The following is a 14,873-nucleotide window of genomic DNA, read 5'->3' on the forward strand; positions in this document are numbered from 1 at the left end:
AAAATAAAAAAATAAAAAAATAAAGGAGGAAGTAGTGTTAAAATGATCCAGCTTGATTGGAACACATTAAAAAACTACACCCAATTCAAATGTAATTAAAACTGCAGACAGGCTAAATGAAGCTATTTTCAATTCGTTTTGCAAATACATAATACTTTTCTCAAAAAAAAAAAAAAAAAAGACTCCACAGAAAAAATGAATATAGAAAACTCCAAGCCAGGGCTGGGAAGGTGGCTCAGTGGTAGAGCACTTGCCTTGCATGCCTGAGGCCCTGGGTTCAATTCCCCAGCACCACATCAGCAAAAAGAAAAAAAGCCGGAAGTGGCGCTGTGGCTCAAGTGATAGAGCGCTAGCCTTGAGCTGAAGAGCTGAGGGACAGCGCTCAGGCCCAGAGTTCAGGCCCCACGACTGGACCCAAAAAAAAAAAAAAAAAAGAAAACTCCAAGCTAGTCACCAATGGCTCACACATGTAATCGTAGCTACTGAATCTGACACTGCAGTTCCAAGCCAGTTTGGACAACAAAGTCCATGACACTTATCTCCAAATAATGACCAAAATAAAAAAATAAAAAAATCCAGAACCAGAGCTGTTTGTGGGTCAAGTGGTAGAACGCTAACCTTGAGAAGAAAAAGCTCAGGAACAACACTCGTGCCCTGAGTACAAGCCCCAGGACAGACACACACACAAAAAAAGATCCAAATTGTTAAAAGCTACACCAAAAAAGATGTACTTCACCCAATAAGCAAGGAAATGGAAAATAAAACTCTGATGATACACTTCATACTCGTAATATTGGCAAAAAAAAAAAAAAACCCTCTAAAGTCAATAATCAAATGGTGGTTAGAATAAAAAAAAACTAGATCTATCTACTGTCACTTGGAAATGTTAATATCTAAAATTATCTTGAGAAAAGCAACACAGTAACATCTAATACATGTAAACGTGGCATCCCTATATTCCAACAATCCCATTCCTAGATAAACAATCTAGAGAAAATACTGCATGTGGGCAGAAATATTTACCATTACACATATTGGGAATCAACCCAAGTGTACCCTAATGGTAGCATAAATTTTGAAAAAGAATCTTTGTATTGGATATATAGCAATGAATAAAGTAACTTACTTTTCACACCAAAAGTAAAAAATAGAAATAGAGGCAAGGACAAGTGAGAAAAATACATACAGTATTAAGCATTTACATAGATTTTAGAAGCAGGAAAAACTATAAATAGTCCTATAATTAAATAATCAATAATTTGGAGGATGGTATTTGTGTTTCGTTTTATAATCATGAAATTTGGGGAACCAAGTATAAGCATAGTTCTTTTTTTTTTTTTTGGTCGGTCGTGAACCAGATCTGGGCTTGGGTATTGTCCCTGTGCTCTTCAGCTCAAGGCGAGCACTCTACCGCTCAAGCCACAGCACCACTTCCGGTTTTCTAGTGGTTTGTTGCAGATATGAGTCTTATGGACTTTCTTGCCCAGGCTGGCTTTGAACTGTGATTATCAGATCTCAGCCTTCTGAATAACTAGGATTATAGGTGTGAGCCACCGGCACCCGGCTAGCATAGTTCTTTTTTTTTTTTTGGGGGGGGGGGGGGGGGGGAGGGGGCGGGTCCTGGGGCCCGAACTCTGGGCCTGGGCACTGTCCCTCAGCTCTTCAACTCAAGGCTAGCACTCTACCACTTGAGCCACAGCGCCACTTTCGGCTTTTTTCTTTTTGCTTATGTAGTGCTGAGGACTCGAACCCAGGGACTCAGGCATGCAAGGCAAGCGCTCTACCACTGAGCCACCTTCCCAGCCTTTAGCATAGCTCTTTAATGGTATATTTTCTTCAACATTACCCCCATTCCTATCTTCTAAGTTCTCCCTTAACACTACCACCACACCACTAATTCTAAGCTTTTAACCTACCTCTTCCTCTGGAGGCTTGGCAGCAACAAAGCGTGTTCTCTCTCGTCTCATCTTGCCACCTCCACAACCTGCTCCAGATGATATACCATTGGCTGCTGGAATACTGAAATTTGGGTACGAAAAGCCACTAGCAAATAAAAAGAAAATGGACACAATATAGTATTATGGCATGTAACTTGAATACTTGCAAGTGAAAAATAGTTGTGCAGCAGAATGATTTTTAAAATATGCATTATGTGTGTAAAGTTTCTACTTTTTGATTTTCTTCATCTTCAACAAAGGTATTTTTACATATTAAGAAATCTAGCTGTATGTGAACTGACATACCTTTCGTGCTCTCTATTTTGCCTTGATGTTGTACTTTTTTCATATATAGTCTAGAAAAACAAAAAGTGAGGTGATTATTTAATTTTTGCCAGATTGAAACATACTCTAACATTGAGCTAACTCCCAGCTCTACTTGCTTAATTTCCTAATTGGTATCCATCTTCCTATGAATTTTATTATTTGAAATCAGATTTGGTAGAGGATTTTTGTTTGCTTTTTTTGGGGGGGAAGGAGGGGAATCCAGTCTGGGGCTTAAATTCAGGGGCAGAATAATGTTCTTCATCTTTTTTGCTCAAGGATAGTGCTCTAGCAACTTGAACCACAACTCCTTACAGCTTTTTGCTGGTATTTAACTCAGATAAGCATCTCACAGACTTTGCTGCAGTGGCTTTGAATCATGATCTTCCAATTTCTTCTTCCTAAGTAGCTAAGATTACAAGCATGAGCCCTCAGTGGCTGGCTTTGACAGGTTTAAGCTAATAAACCTTGAAATTTCCATCTTAAACCTTATCTTTCTAAGTGCTAATCAAGAGTTACAATATAAGCCGGGCGCTGGTGGCTCACGCCTGTAATCCTAGCTACTCAGGAGGCTGAGATCTGAGGATCTCGGTCAAAGCCAGCCCGGGCAGGAGAGACCGTGAGACTCCTATCTCCAATAAACCACCAGAAAACCGGAATTGGCGCTGTAGCTCAAGTGGTAGAGCGCTCGCCTTGAGCTGAGAGCTGAGGGACAGTGCCCAGGCCCAGAGTTCAAGCCCCACGACCGACAAAAAAAAAAAAAAAAAAGAGTTACAAGATGTTACTGATCACACATTAGTCTCTGAACAAAATCACAGAATATAAACCAAGTATATACACTTACTAGCCTGAAAAACACTCTTTGCCCTGTTAAATGAACAAACAAATTTGCAAGGCTATTTTTTTAGAAATATTTTCATGCAATTTAAAAGTCCTTCCACTGAAAAGAAATCAATGTTCCCTGAGAAGTGGATGTTAAAGGGCAGGAAATATACAAGTTGAACCTTACTTTGTAATATCAAAAACAAAGTACTTAAAACATGCTGGGAATATATACTAAAAGAATACACCATTAATCCTAGCTATTCAGTAGGCTGAGATCTGAGGATAATGGTTCAAAGCCAGCCTGGGCAGGAAAGTTCATGATACAATTATCTCCAATTAACCACCAGAAAGCTATTAAGTGGTGCTGTGGCTCAAGTGGTAGAGTGCTAGCCTTGTGCTAAAGAGCTCAGGGACAGGTCCCAGGCCCAGAGTTCAAGCCTCATGACCAACCAAAAAAAAAAAGAACATAGGAGCCAATTCAAAGAGAAAGCAAAACGGCAAACAATTATCATAAAGAATGTTACTCAATTTTAAAATTCTGGTCAACATCAAAAAGCAATAGGTTAACTAAAAGCTAAAGAAAAACTTCCTTATACTACATGCCTATTAACTATATGTAAAGGCATAGTAGAATCAGAAAAATAATGAGCTATCAACCCAGCACCAAAACAAACAAAACTCACAAATCTGAAGATCCAAACTTATATTCAAAATATCCGTGTGTTAAAAGCTAATGAAAAAGTGTGCCAAAAAGACAAATGTGAAGAAAATGTTAACGACTAATAAATAAATCAAGGTAAGTACATGGGGATTCACTGCACAACTATGGTTAATTTCCCAGTTTGGAGTTTCTAAAGAAACTGAGTTCTTACAAGGTTAAATTAGTACATCACAACCAGTATGTGAAAGAAGCTCAGCAATTTATTTATTATTATTTTTTGCCAGTCCTGTGGCACTGTCCCTGAGCTTCTTTTGCTCAAGACTAGTATTCTACCACTTGAGCCACATTGCCACTTCTGTCTTTTTCTGTGTAGGTGATACTGAGGAATCAAACCCAGGGCTTCATGTATGCTAGGCAAGCTCTCTACCACTAAGCCACATTGCTGGCCCCATCGGCAAGCATTTTTAAACGACACAGAAAATGGATAAACAGCTACTGTAGAATACAAATGGCCTTGTCTCTTCAAACACCAATGAGCCAAGAAACTCCATTCCTAGGCATAGACCCAAGAGAAATGTCTACCAACAAAAGGCTTAGCAATGTTTATTGAAGTAGCATTCACTATAGTCAAAAGTGAAAATTGTCCAAATATCCTTCAACTAATAAATAGTTAAGAAAAATCTGATATATCCACATAAAATAGTATTCAGTCATTTATAAAGAGAGTGAAGCATCAGTGGCTTGGGTCTATAATCCTAGCTACTCAGGAAGCTGAGATCTGAGGACTACAGTTCAAAGTCAGCCCAGGTGGGAATGTCCATGAGACTCATCTCCAATTAACTACAAAAAGCTAGAAATGGAGCTGTGGCTCAGCACTACAGCCTTGAGCAAAAAAACCTCAAGGACAACACCCCAGGGTCTGAATTCAAGCCTCAAAACCAGAAAACACTTGTACCTGCTAAAATATAGACAAGATCCAGAACATCATTCTAAAATACCATAAAAAAAAAGAATTTTGAGGGGATAAGAGACACGATGAAAATATTCCAAAATTGTTATGGGAGCTGAAGAACTCTGAGCTCATGGTAAAAAACTAAAATTTTAGATGAATTGCAATATATGTGGATTATCTCAAAAAACCAAAACCAAGCCAGAAACTGGTGGCTCACATCTGTAATCCCAGTCACTCAGGAGGCTGAACTGAGTATTGTAGTTCAAAACCAGCCTCAGAACTAATTACCAAAGAGCCAAAAGCAGGGCTTGTGGCTCAAGTGGTAGAGGGCTAGCTTTGAGCAAAATACGCTCAAGGAAAGTGCCCAGACCCAGAGTTTAAGCCTTAGCAATGGAACTAAAAAAAAAAGAATGCAGATAAGATAGATGAGAGAATACAAGAGGAAGTACTTAATACTTATAAGATAAATGTCAAAGTACTTATGATAGGATATCATCGAAAAATGAGATGTTGGAAATGTATTTCCAGATGATTCAATAGGAACCTAAGTAAAGCAAGCTGGACACAAATTTACCTATACAATGAATAACAGCTTACCACTAAATACTAATTTAGGGTTTGATCAAGGTAAAAGCCATCTTAATTAAAGGCACACCAAAATTCCTTATCATCATTACTTAACAAACTGCATTTTTTTTGCTACATTGTAGTGACAGAGTACTTGTAGTTTACATTATTTATTCTTACTCATTTCAATCAACATTCAAAGACTGGTTAAAAAAAAAAAGACTTAAAAACAAACATATACTCACACTGTGCTTTTTATCTATCCTTTCATTAGTCTTCCTTAATTCACCAGATGGGGTTAGAGATGGTCTAAAATAGACAGTTCTATTTGTTGCTATGGAAACTGGCTTCGGGGTCATGAGTCTCTGAACAGGGGGATACTGAGAGTCCACCTTATAAGCAAGCAGAAACCAGAGACAAATATTTTCATATATATGAATGTCTTATGTCTAAATTATTTCACAATAGCTAATGTGACGTACATACATTCAGTACGTCCTAGAGAATTCTGAGGTGGATGTAAATACCAGGAGGAAAAAGTATCAAATGGTATTTACTGACCGCACACGCGCGCGTGTGCTCATACAGACACACAATTCTAAGCAATTCCATAGGTAGACTGAGTGACTCTTTACATGAAAATGTGCGTACACAATCTCAGCTTCTACAGGATGAATTTTGAATATGATTAATGTGACTTATGTACGACTCATATGCTCCCCAAATTTGTTTTCTTTTATCTTCCGTTGATATTTTAACTAGCTGTATTTTTTTAAATTCCTAAAAACATTACCAAATCCTTCACCAATCTGGTTTCTCCCTTTTATAAACCAACCAAGTCCGACAATATAAACTGGTAAAATATGTTAAGACTGGAAATCTTTCTGAAATGAGCTGATTTTATTGTCTAACTACACAATAGTTTCATTAATAGTGCTGTGCTTCACTCGAACAATGGTATATGAATAGGGTCCTTTCACTCAGGAACAGCTGTGAACAATGTTGCTTTCCAGGGCAAAGTCTCAGTAAGTTACTAGTTCTTCCTTAAATTCTTTTCCTAAGTGATTCTACAACAAGTCTATTTTGTATACTGTTTTCATTACATCTATGATACACAAACTATAATAAAGACTCTTCTAATTAATAAGTTAACATTACAGGCCAGTCTTAAATTTTTACTTTTTAAATAACTAGATATGTAGGTCTGAAAAGTTAACCACTTAGATCCACAATAACAGCTAATACTAGGTTCTCCTTCTTCAATTACCAACATCTAGATAATCCTAAAATTGAGAACATATCTTCTAAGAAAAAAATATTCAGGGGCTGGGAAGGTGGCTCAGTGGTAGAGTGCTTGCCTTGCATGCATGAGGCCCTGGGTTTGATTCCTCAGCACCACATAAGCAGAAAAAAAAAGCTGGAAATGGCACTGTGGCTCAAGTGGTACAACACTAGCCTTCAGGTGAAGAGCTGAGGGACAGCACCCAGGCCCAGAGTTCAGGCCCCCCCCCCCAAAATAAAAAATTATTCAATTTTAGCTTTCTTCTCTGTATCAATTTCAGCAAGAATAACTTACCAACCTCTCATATCTAATCCCCACAATTCAGGTAATTATAATAATGTTATTCATTATATGGGCAGCTTAATGTTGCAATGTTTCCACAAGTAACAATCAAGGAGTATGTGCTTTTTCTGGGGGGATAGTTAACCAATGATAAATATAGCCAACCAAAAAAGACAAATGACTATTTTAATATAAATTATTAAGCATCTTATTTTCCTTAACAATATCCTTGAAAGTTAATGTGAACCACATAGAATACTGAAAGGTTATGAAGACATCTACACTGTATTTTTAATTAGCCTTGATATCCTGGAATAGTATTTTGACTGGCTGATGAAATGTATCCAAGTTGAAATTCTACCCACAACAGATATGATATCATGTTGATTAATGTGGAAATTTTTCAGACAATTATTCAAATGAGGATTTTTGTTCACTGTCAGAACACAATGAAAAGCTAACCAAAAACTATTAAATGACACTTATGAATACAGAGCCTTAAGGCTGTGAGAACAGTGTCCTGAAAGAAACTCATTTTTCAATGTTCCCTAGTGAAAACCAGCCAAATCCATCTGCACACTTGTTGACTATCTACACAACAATATTACTAGCACTTCAAAAAACTGTCTTACCTTTTCTGTTTTGGCCTGAAAGACTGTGGTATCCATCCCACTTCTACTGAAAGGCTGAAAAAGTAAAATACTATTAGAATGGATGGGAAGCTCTAAAATAAGACTTGTATCATGTAATAGGTTTAAAAGTCAACTTACAAAATTGAGAGAAGAAACAGCAGATGGAATTCTTTTTGCATCCTGTTAATTTATAATAACAGAATTTATTTTTGTGAAATAACAAAATTAAGATTTTTTTTCCATGAAACTCAAACTTCATTACACATTTCTATATTCAATTGTACTTTTAAAAACTTACCCGCTAGAGGGCTTGACATCTTCTCTAAAGACTGCAATATTCGTCTAGCTGTGGAACTGGTCACACCATAAGATTGTGCATTAAGTTGCTTAGCTTTCATCTGTCTTCTAACCGGTGCCTATGAATATTAGTATTTATTAGATTAAAAATCGAAGGCACATATGCCATGGGTTGAAAATATAAAATAGAATGGATGTACAAAGTGAAACAAAATTAATATGTTAAAGCAACTTATCCTAAAAGGATGATAAAATAACACTCACCATTCCTTGGCAGAAATGGGACAACTAAGTAGTGCTGTGGTTCAAGTGGTAGAGCACCTCACCTTGAGCTTGAAAAGGTCAGGGACAGGGGCTGGGAAGGTGGCTCAGTGGTAGAGCGCTTGCCTTGCAATGCCTGAGGCCCTGGGTTCGATTCCTCAGCACCACATAAGCAAAAAGAAAAAAGCTGGAAGTGGTGCTGTGGCTCAAGTGGTAGAGCACTAGCCTTGAGCTGAAGAGCTGAGGGACAGCGCCCAGGCCCAGAGTTCAGGCCCCACGACCAGACCCAAAAAATATTTTAAAAAACGAAAAGAAAAGGTCAGGGACAGCACCCAAACCCAAATTCAAGACCAATGACCAGGGGAAAAAAAAAAAAAAAGAAATGGGACAACTAATAACTTCTAGCACTAGCTTTGATCTACTTACTCTTGATATTTATATCATAGAGCATTAATGAAAATGAATTAAATATCTACCATACTGAGTACTAAAGTAACTTAATTAAATAAGTTCCAACAGACTAGATCCTGCCATGAGGACGTTAATGTTTTAATACTAAAAACATAACTTGTTTCTCAAAAGTAGAGGTATGGCTCAAGGACACTGAAGCAACGGAAGGGGGGGACAGAATTATATTCATTACTTACTACCCGATTCATGTAACTACAGCCCCTTTGTATATCAACTCTGTAATAACAATGTAAAAAACTGTTTAAAAACGTTTAGATAAGGGAAAACAAAGGAGGAGGGCAACAATGCTTGATAAGAAATGCACTCATTACCTTGCAATTACCATGTAATTGCAACCCCTCTGTATGGTATTTTCACAATTAAAAAAAGATGGATTGATTAGAAATAATTTTTTTTTTTTTGGGGGGGGGGGGTCCAGTCGTGAGGGCCTGAACTCTGGGCCTGGGCACTGTCCCTCAGCTCTTCACCTCAAGGCTAGCACTGATTAGAAATAATTTTTTTAAAAAAGAAAAAAAAAAGTGGTAGAGCACTAGCCTTGAGCCAAAAGGGGTGAGGCCATGGCTCAACTGGTAAAGAAATCAAGAGCAAAGCCCAGAGTTCAAACTCTAGTTAATAAATAAATTAATTAATTAATTAATTAAATAAAAGCCACGTAAAATATCCACCAACAAAATATTGTAACAATCTTTTCATTGGACTCTACTGGCTTCTTATGGTCTCAGTCACTAATACAGTATAACTGAGTTACAAACTCTTTAATCTCGGGCTGGGAAGGTGGCTCAATGGTAGAGCGCTTGCCTTGCATGCCTGAGACCCTGGGTTTGATTCCTTAGCACCACATAAACAAAAAGAAAAAAGCCGGAAGCGGTGCTGTGGCTCAAGTGGTAGGGCGCTAGCCTTGAGCTGAAGAGCTGAGGGACAGCGCCCAGGCCCCCACGACCGGACCCCCCCCCCCCAAAAAAAAACCTAGAAAACAAAGCTCTAATTGGTAATTATAGAGGCAGAGTATAGCTCAGTGGCAGAATAGTTGCTTAGTAAGCATGTAGCCCTAGGCCCTAGGTTGGAGCCCCAAAATATGGGTTGGGAGGAAGAGGGTGCTAAGGAAACCTACAAATATTTTGGAAGCCTGTATGGAAAATTATTCTCAAGGTATTAATTTACCATTTCACATTCAAAAGGCTGGGCTGGAGGCATGCCTCAAGCAGTAAGAATGTCTAGCAAGCACAAAGCCATGAATTGCAACTGCCTCCTCTCTCCCTCAAAAAAGGAAAATAAAAAAGTATGAAGCTTTGGCTACAGGATGGTAAATGCTTATAACCAGAACTCATTAGGTTGAGGCAGAGGATTGTAAGTCAGAGGCCAGCTTGGGCTACCTACTAGACTCTCTCAAAGAAAAGGGCAGGAGAGTAGGGGAGTCCATCAATCATTCTACTCCACCAAACCAACCTGATAAGGTGTATTTCGTAGTTTGGACTGTCTTGCAGCTGCTGCCGCCCCACCATACGTTGTTTTTCCTGGATAGAAAGGAGAATCTCCAAGCTGACTTGCTTTAAGAACTGAAGAATTCCCAAGTGACTGTACAGAAACACAATGACAGAAATTGTAAGCCAAAATATTTAAGACTAAGGTGATTAAATCCAATCCAGGTAGTACTTACAGGGGACAGTGTTCCAAAGGCAGACAAGTTAAATGCTGGTTTTTTTGAGCTGGTGGCAGTATGCTGTGAGAGTGAATGAGAACGTTCAGCTTCTGGGGACCACAGAGGTGGCAAGGAAGTATTCTTTGAAACTGCTATATCTGAAACAAAAATGCAAAATTCACAATAGTACCAATTACAGGACCCTAGATTTTTATAAAGAAAAATTAAAATTAAAACTAAGTCTGAAAAAATTCACACATGAAGTTTAAAATTTTTAGATACCAATATTACTTACAATCAAGTTAAATAAGAATACCTTTATCAGAAGCTCTTGAAGAAAAACCACTGGTGGTTGAGATGTTATCATCATCATGCTGAGAGGTAGAATCTTTAATTTCCTTTACAAGGGAAAATCCAGAACTGCCAATTGGAAATGCAGAGGATGTAGATGGCTGACAGTGTAATGCAGGGGTTTCCAACATGGAGAAATTCAAGTGACTCCGATGAAGAGAAGGCCTTGTTAATACATCTGGATAATTTGAAGCAGTATTGGTTGTTGATGATTCTTAAAAGAAGAGCAATAATAACAGCACATTATATACTAAATAAGGTCATAATATTGTGTTTAGATTTGCATCAGCCATAAATGCCTTGTTTCTAGAAGTATAGCTATAATCACAAAGGCAAGCTTTGTTTTGCCGGTCATGGGGCCTGAACTCTGGGCCTGGACACTGTCCCTCAGCTCTTCAGCTCAATGCTAGCACTCTACAACTTGAGCCACAACTCCACGTCCACATGCATGCAAGGCAAGCACTCTACCACTGAGCCACCTTCCCAGCACCAGCAAGCCTAATGTTTTAAAAAGCATGTAACTGCCCGGGCCTGGCACTGGTGGTTCACACCTGTAATCCTACCTACTCAGGAGGCTGAGATCTAAGGATCACAGTTCAAAGCAACCCCAGGTAGAAGTCTTATCTCCAATTAATTACCAGAAAACTGGAAGTGGTGCTGTGGTGCAAAGTGGTAGAGTGCTAGCCTTTAAGTGAAAAAAGCTTAGGGACAGGGCCCAGGCCCTGAGTTCAAGCCCTGTGTAAAAAGTAAGAGAAAGAGAGAAAGAGAAAGAAAGAAAGAGAGAGAAAGAAAAAGAAAAGAAAGAAAGAGAGAGAGAGGAAAGAAAGAAAGAAAGGAAGGAAGGAAGGAAGGAAGGAAGGAAGGAAGGAGGGGAAAGGAGAAAGGAAGGAAGGAAGGAAGGAAGGAAGGAAGGAAGGAAGGAAGGAAGGAAGGAAGGAAGGAAGAAAGAAAGAAAGAAAGAAAGAAAGAAAGAAAGAAAGAAAGAAAGAAAGAGGCTAGAGATAAAGGCTCAGTGGTAAGGTAGTATGCACTAAGAACCGTGGTTTAATCCACAGCACAACACACAAACATTTTCTCTACCCGGCCCCCCCAACATACACAGATTAACTGGACTTCAAAATTAAATACAATTATGTTTCAAAGAGTGTCAGCAACAGCCAGGCACTGGTAGCTCTAGCACTGGTAGCTCTATCATCTTACTCATGAGGCTGACATCTAAAGATCAAGATTCAAAGCCAGCTGAGAAGAAAAGTCTTGTGAGATTTTTTTTTTTTTGGGGGGGGGGGGGGTCACTTGTGGGGCTGGAACTCAGGGCCTATGCCCTGTCCCTGAACTTTTTTGCTCAAGGCTAGCCCTCTTCCACTTTGAGTCACATGTCCACTTCTGATTTTTGAGTGGTTAACTAGATTTATTATGAATTATCCTGTCAGGGTTGGCCTTGAACTGAGATCCTCAGATCTCAGCCTCCTGAGTAGCTAGGATTGCAGGCGTGAGCCACCAGCACTGGCAAGTCCCATGTGATTCTTACCTCCATTTAATCACCAAAAAGTCAGAAGTAGCAGTATGGCTGAAGTGATAGAGCTCTACCCTTAGGCAAAACACTCAAGTAAAAGCTTAGGGCTCTGAGTTCAACAAAAACTGGAGGCCCTGAGTTCTAGTCCCAGTATAGCACAAGGGGATAGGGGTTTGGAGTGCCTTGGAATCCCAACAAGAAAGTGAAAGCATAACCACAGAATGGAGGAACATACCAACAAATCACACTGATAAGGGATTTATATTTGACACATAAAGATATCTTACTATTAAACAAAAACACAACCAAATTAAACAGTCATTTCATGAGGTAAGTACTTTCAAAGATGCATCAAGGGAAACATAAATCAAAACCACAATGATACCACTACTTTCACTAAGACAGCTATAATACATTGAAAATCATATAATAATAAATATATATGCTATCATTAAATAATGTTATTTATTACATGATATATAATAAATTTAAAATAAGTACTGGTAAGTATATAAATGAGAATTTTCATATACTGCAGGTAGGAAGCTATAAAAATAGTTTAGCCAGGATTTCATTGTAAAAGAATTACTATATGACTCAGTAATTTAAATGTACACAAAAACTTACATATAAATATTCACAGTACTATTTATATTAAAAAAAAAGTAAAAACAACCAAAATGCTTATCATCTGATGAATGGACAAAGAAAATATAGTTTATCTATACAACAGAATATTGTCAACAATAAGAGAAACAATGTTCTAAAATGTGACATAGTATTATGAACTTTGAATATATCATGCTAAGTAAACAAGGTAAGTTAGCCAAAAGCAGAGCACTACTGGCTCACACGTGTAAATTTAATTTTTCAGGAGGCTGATATCTGAGAATCACGATTTGAAGCCAGTCAGGGCAGGAAAGTCTAAGAGATTCTTATCTCCAATTTAGCACCAGAATGCCAGAAGTGGAGCTGTGGTTCAAGTGGAAGGAAGGAAGGAAGGAAGGAAGGGAGGAAGGAAGGAAGGAAGGAAGGGAAAGAAGGAAGGAAAGAAAGAAAGAGAGAAGAGAGAAAGAAAGAGAGAGAAAGGAGAGAGAAAGAAAGGAGAGAGAGAGAAAGAGAGAAAGAGGAGGGAGGGAGGGGGGGAGGGAGGGAGGGAAGGAAGGAAGGAAGGAAGGAAGGAAGGAAGGAAGGAAGGAAGGAAGGAAGGAAGGAAGGAAGGAAGGAAGGAAGGAAGGAAGGAAGGAAAAAAAAGTTACCAAGACTCCATTCTTAAAGTTTTGTGCCAGTCCTAGGACTAGAACACTGGGTGCTATCCATGAGTTTCATTTTGCTCAAGGCTAGTGCTCTACCACTGGAGCCACAGCTCCACTTGCAGCTTTTCTGGTTGGTAATTGGAGATAAGAGTCTCATAAACTTTCCTACCCGGACTGGCTGTGACCATCAGATCTCAGAATCCAGAGCAGCTAGGGTAACAGGTGTAAGCCACCGGTGCCCACCTGACTCCAGTCATATGAAATGTATAATAAACCCAAATGCACAGAGATTATAGTGAGCCCTGGGAACTCCCAGATAGGAAAAAAGGGAGCCAAAACTAATAGGAATGAGGCTTCTTGGAGTGACAAAAATGTTCTTAAAAAAAAATAGCAATGATGTTAATATTGACTATAGAATTCTTTGAATGTAATAAAACATACTAATTTCTTTTTCTTCATCAGCATAGATCATGGCTCACAATCATCCTGCCTCAGCCTCCAAAGCACTGGGATTACAGGTGTGTGCCACTAGGTTAGGCTCCTCAACCACATACTGTAAATAGGTGAGGTTTATGGAATTTGAATGTATCTCAATAAAGCTGTTAACAAACAGTCAAATAATAGAGTAATATCCCTGAATATGCATGGGTTTATACTGTATGAATTTAATACTTGTAAACCTTACCGACTAATTGCAAAATAAATTTTTAAAAAGCTCCAACTTTTAAATGTAGAGTTATTTACCTGAAAGACTAATGTGGGATGACCCAGTTGCTGATGGACTGGACAGGAGTCCACTACAGTTACACTCAAATTCACATGTTTTGAGACACACTATCAGTTTCAAGTTAAGTTTTTCTACTGCTCCCTTAGCTTCAGGAAATTGTCTAAGGACTCCTTTTTTTTGAAATGGAGTCAGTATCAAACTCTCAAAGTTATGGGGTCAAGTGATTCCCTCATCTTACTCTCCCCAGCAGCTAGGACAGTAGGCATATACCAACATACCCAGCTTATACTTTTTTAGAAAACTTACACATGGGAGCAAATATATTATCTTCCCAGAGACACCTGACTAATATTGTTAGTATACAACTTCAAATTCACTGTCTAACATCAGAGCATGTACTCTTAACTGATTTATCAACCTTTCTTACTGGACAGCTGATAAAATATATCCAATATGATGAACCTGATCATCACCCTCCTCATATGTGGTTTTTGTACTGCTTGACCAGAGTTTTCCCACAGCCAGTTAATATAGATATTATAATTAAGGGCATGAAAGCTTTTCACTTGCAACAAAACATTCACATACTATTTACCTTCTGTGTTGCCAACTGCTGGCTCAGGGGTGATTCTCCCATCATTGATATTAGATCTTTCCTCATCAGCATAGATCATACGGTCATTGTCTCGATTTTCTGACCAGTGTGGTACTTCATTTGCATCTGATGAACAGCTACATGCATTTTCATTCTTATTGAAGTATCTTTGTAACCAACCTGGCACAATGTTCTTAACAGATTCTGTAACTCTACTAAGAATGCCCTGTTGAGAAAAAACATGTAGACATTAGAAATCCATCTATTAAATAAGTACCTACACCAAACTGAGGATGTAGAT

The 14,873-nt window shown here is 38.5% G+C and overlaps 1 protein-coding gene across 3 annotated transcripts in view; it reads right to left on the bottom strand.

The window, feature by feature from the left end:
- Nup153 (nucleoporin 153) overlaps nucleotides 1-14,873 on the bottom strand; it is a 61,018-nt gene that overhangs the window by 29,431 nt on the left and 16,714 nt on the right. For 2 of the 3 annotated variants that reach the window (XM_042678506.1, XM_042678505.1), the window contains exons 2-11: nucleotides 14,573-14,798; nucleotides 10,447-10,695; nucleotides 10,149-10,288; nucleotides 9,938-10,066; nucleotides 7,761-7,878; nucleotides 7,601-7,641; nucleotides 7,463-7,516; nucleotides 5,512-5,658; nucleotides 2,244-2,293; nucleotides 1,917-2,043 (exon numbers count right to left, since the gene is read on the bottom strand). In XM_042678506.1, the coding sequence (XP_042534440.1) occupies nucleotides 1,917-2,043; nucleotides 2,244-2,293; nucleotides 5,512-5,658; nucleotides 7,463-7,516; nucleotides 7,601-7,641; nucleotides 7,761-7,878; nucleotides 9,938-10,066; nucleotides 10,149-10,288; nucleotides 10,447-10,695; nucleotides 14,573-14,798 (1,281 nt within the window). The remainder of the gene's footprint in view (nucleotides 1-1,916; nucleotides 2,044-2,243; nucleotides 2,294-5,511; nucleotides 5,659-7,462; nucleotides 7,517-7,600; nucleotides 7,642-7,760; nucleotides 7,879-9,937; nucleotides 10,067-10,148; nucleotides 10,289-10,446; nucleotides 10,696-14,572; nucleotides 14,799-14,873) is intronic. The other variant, XM_042678507.1, reaches the window with a different exon arrangement.

Source organism: Dipodomys spectabilis, unplaced genomic scaffold (assembly GCF_019054845.1).
Source record: "Dipodomys spectabilis isolate Male_0828 unplaced genomic scaffold, ASM1905484v1 ptg000045l, whole genome shotgun sequence".
Taxonomy (NCBI): domain Eukaryota; kingdom Metazoa; phylum Chordata; class Mammalia; order Rodentia; family Heteromyidae; genus Dipodomys; species Dipodomys spectabilis.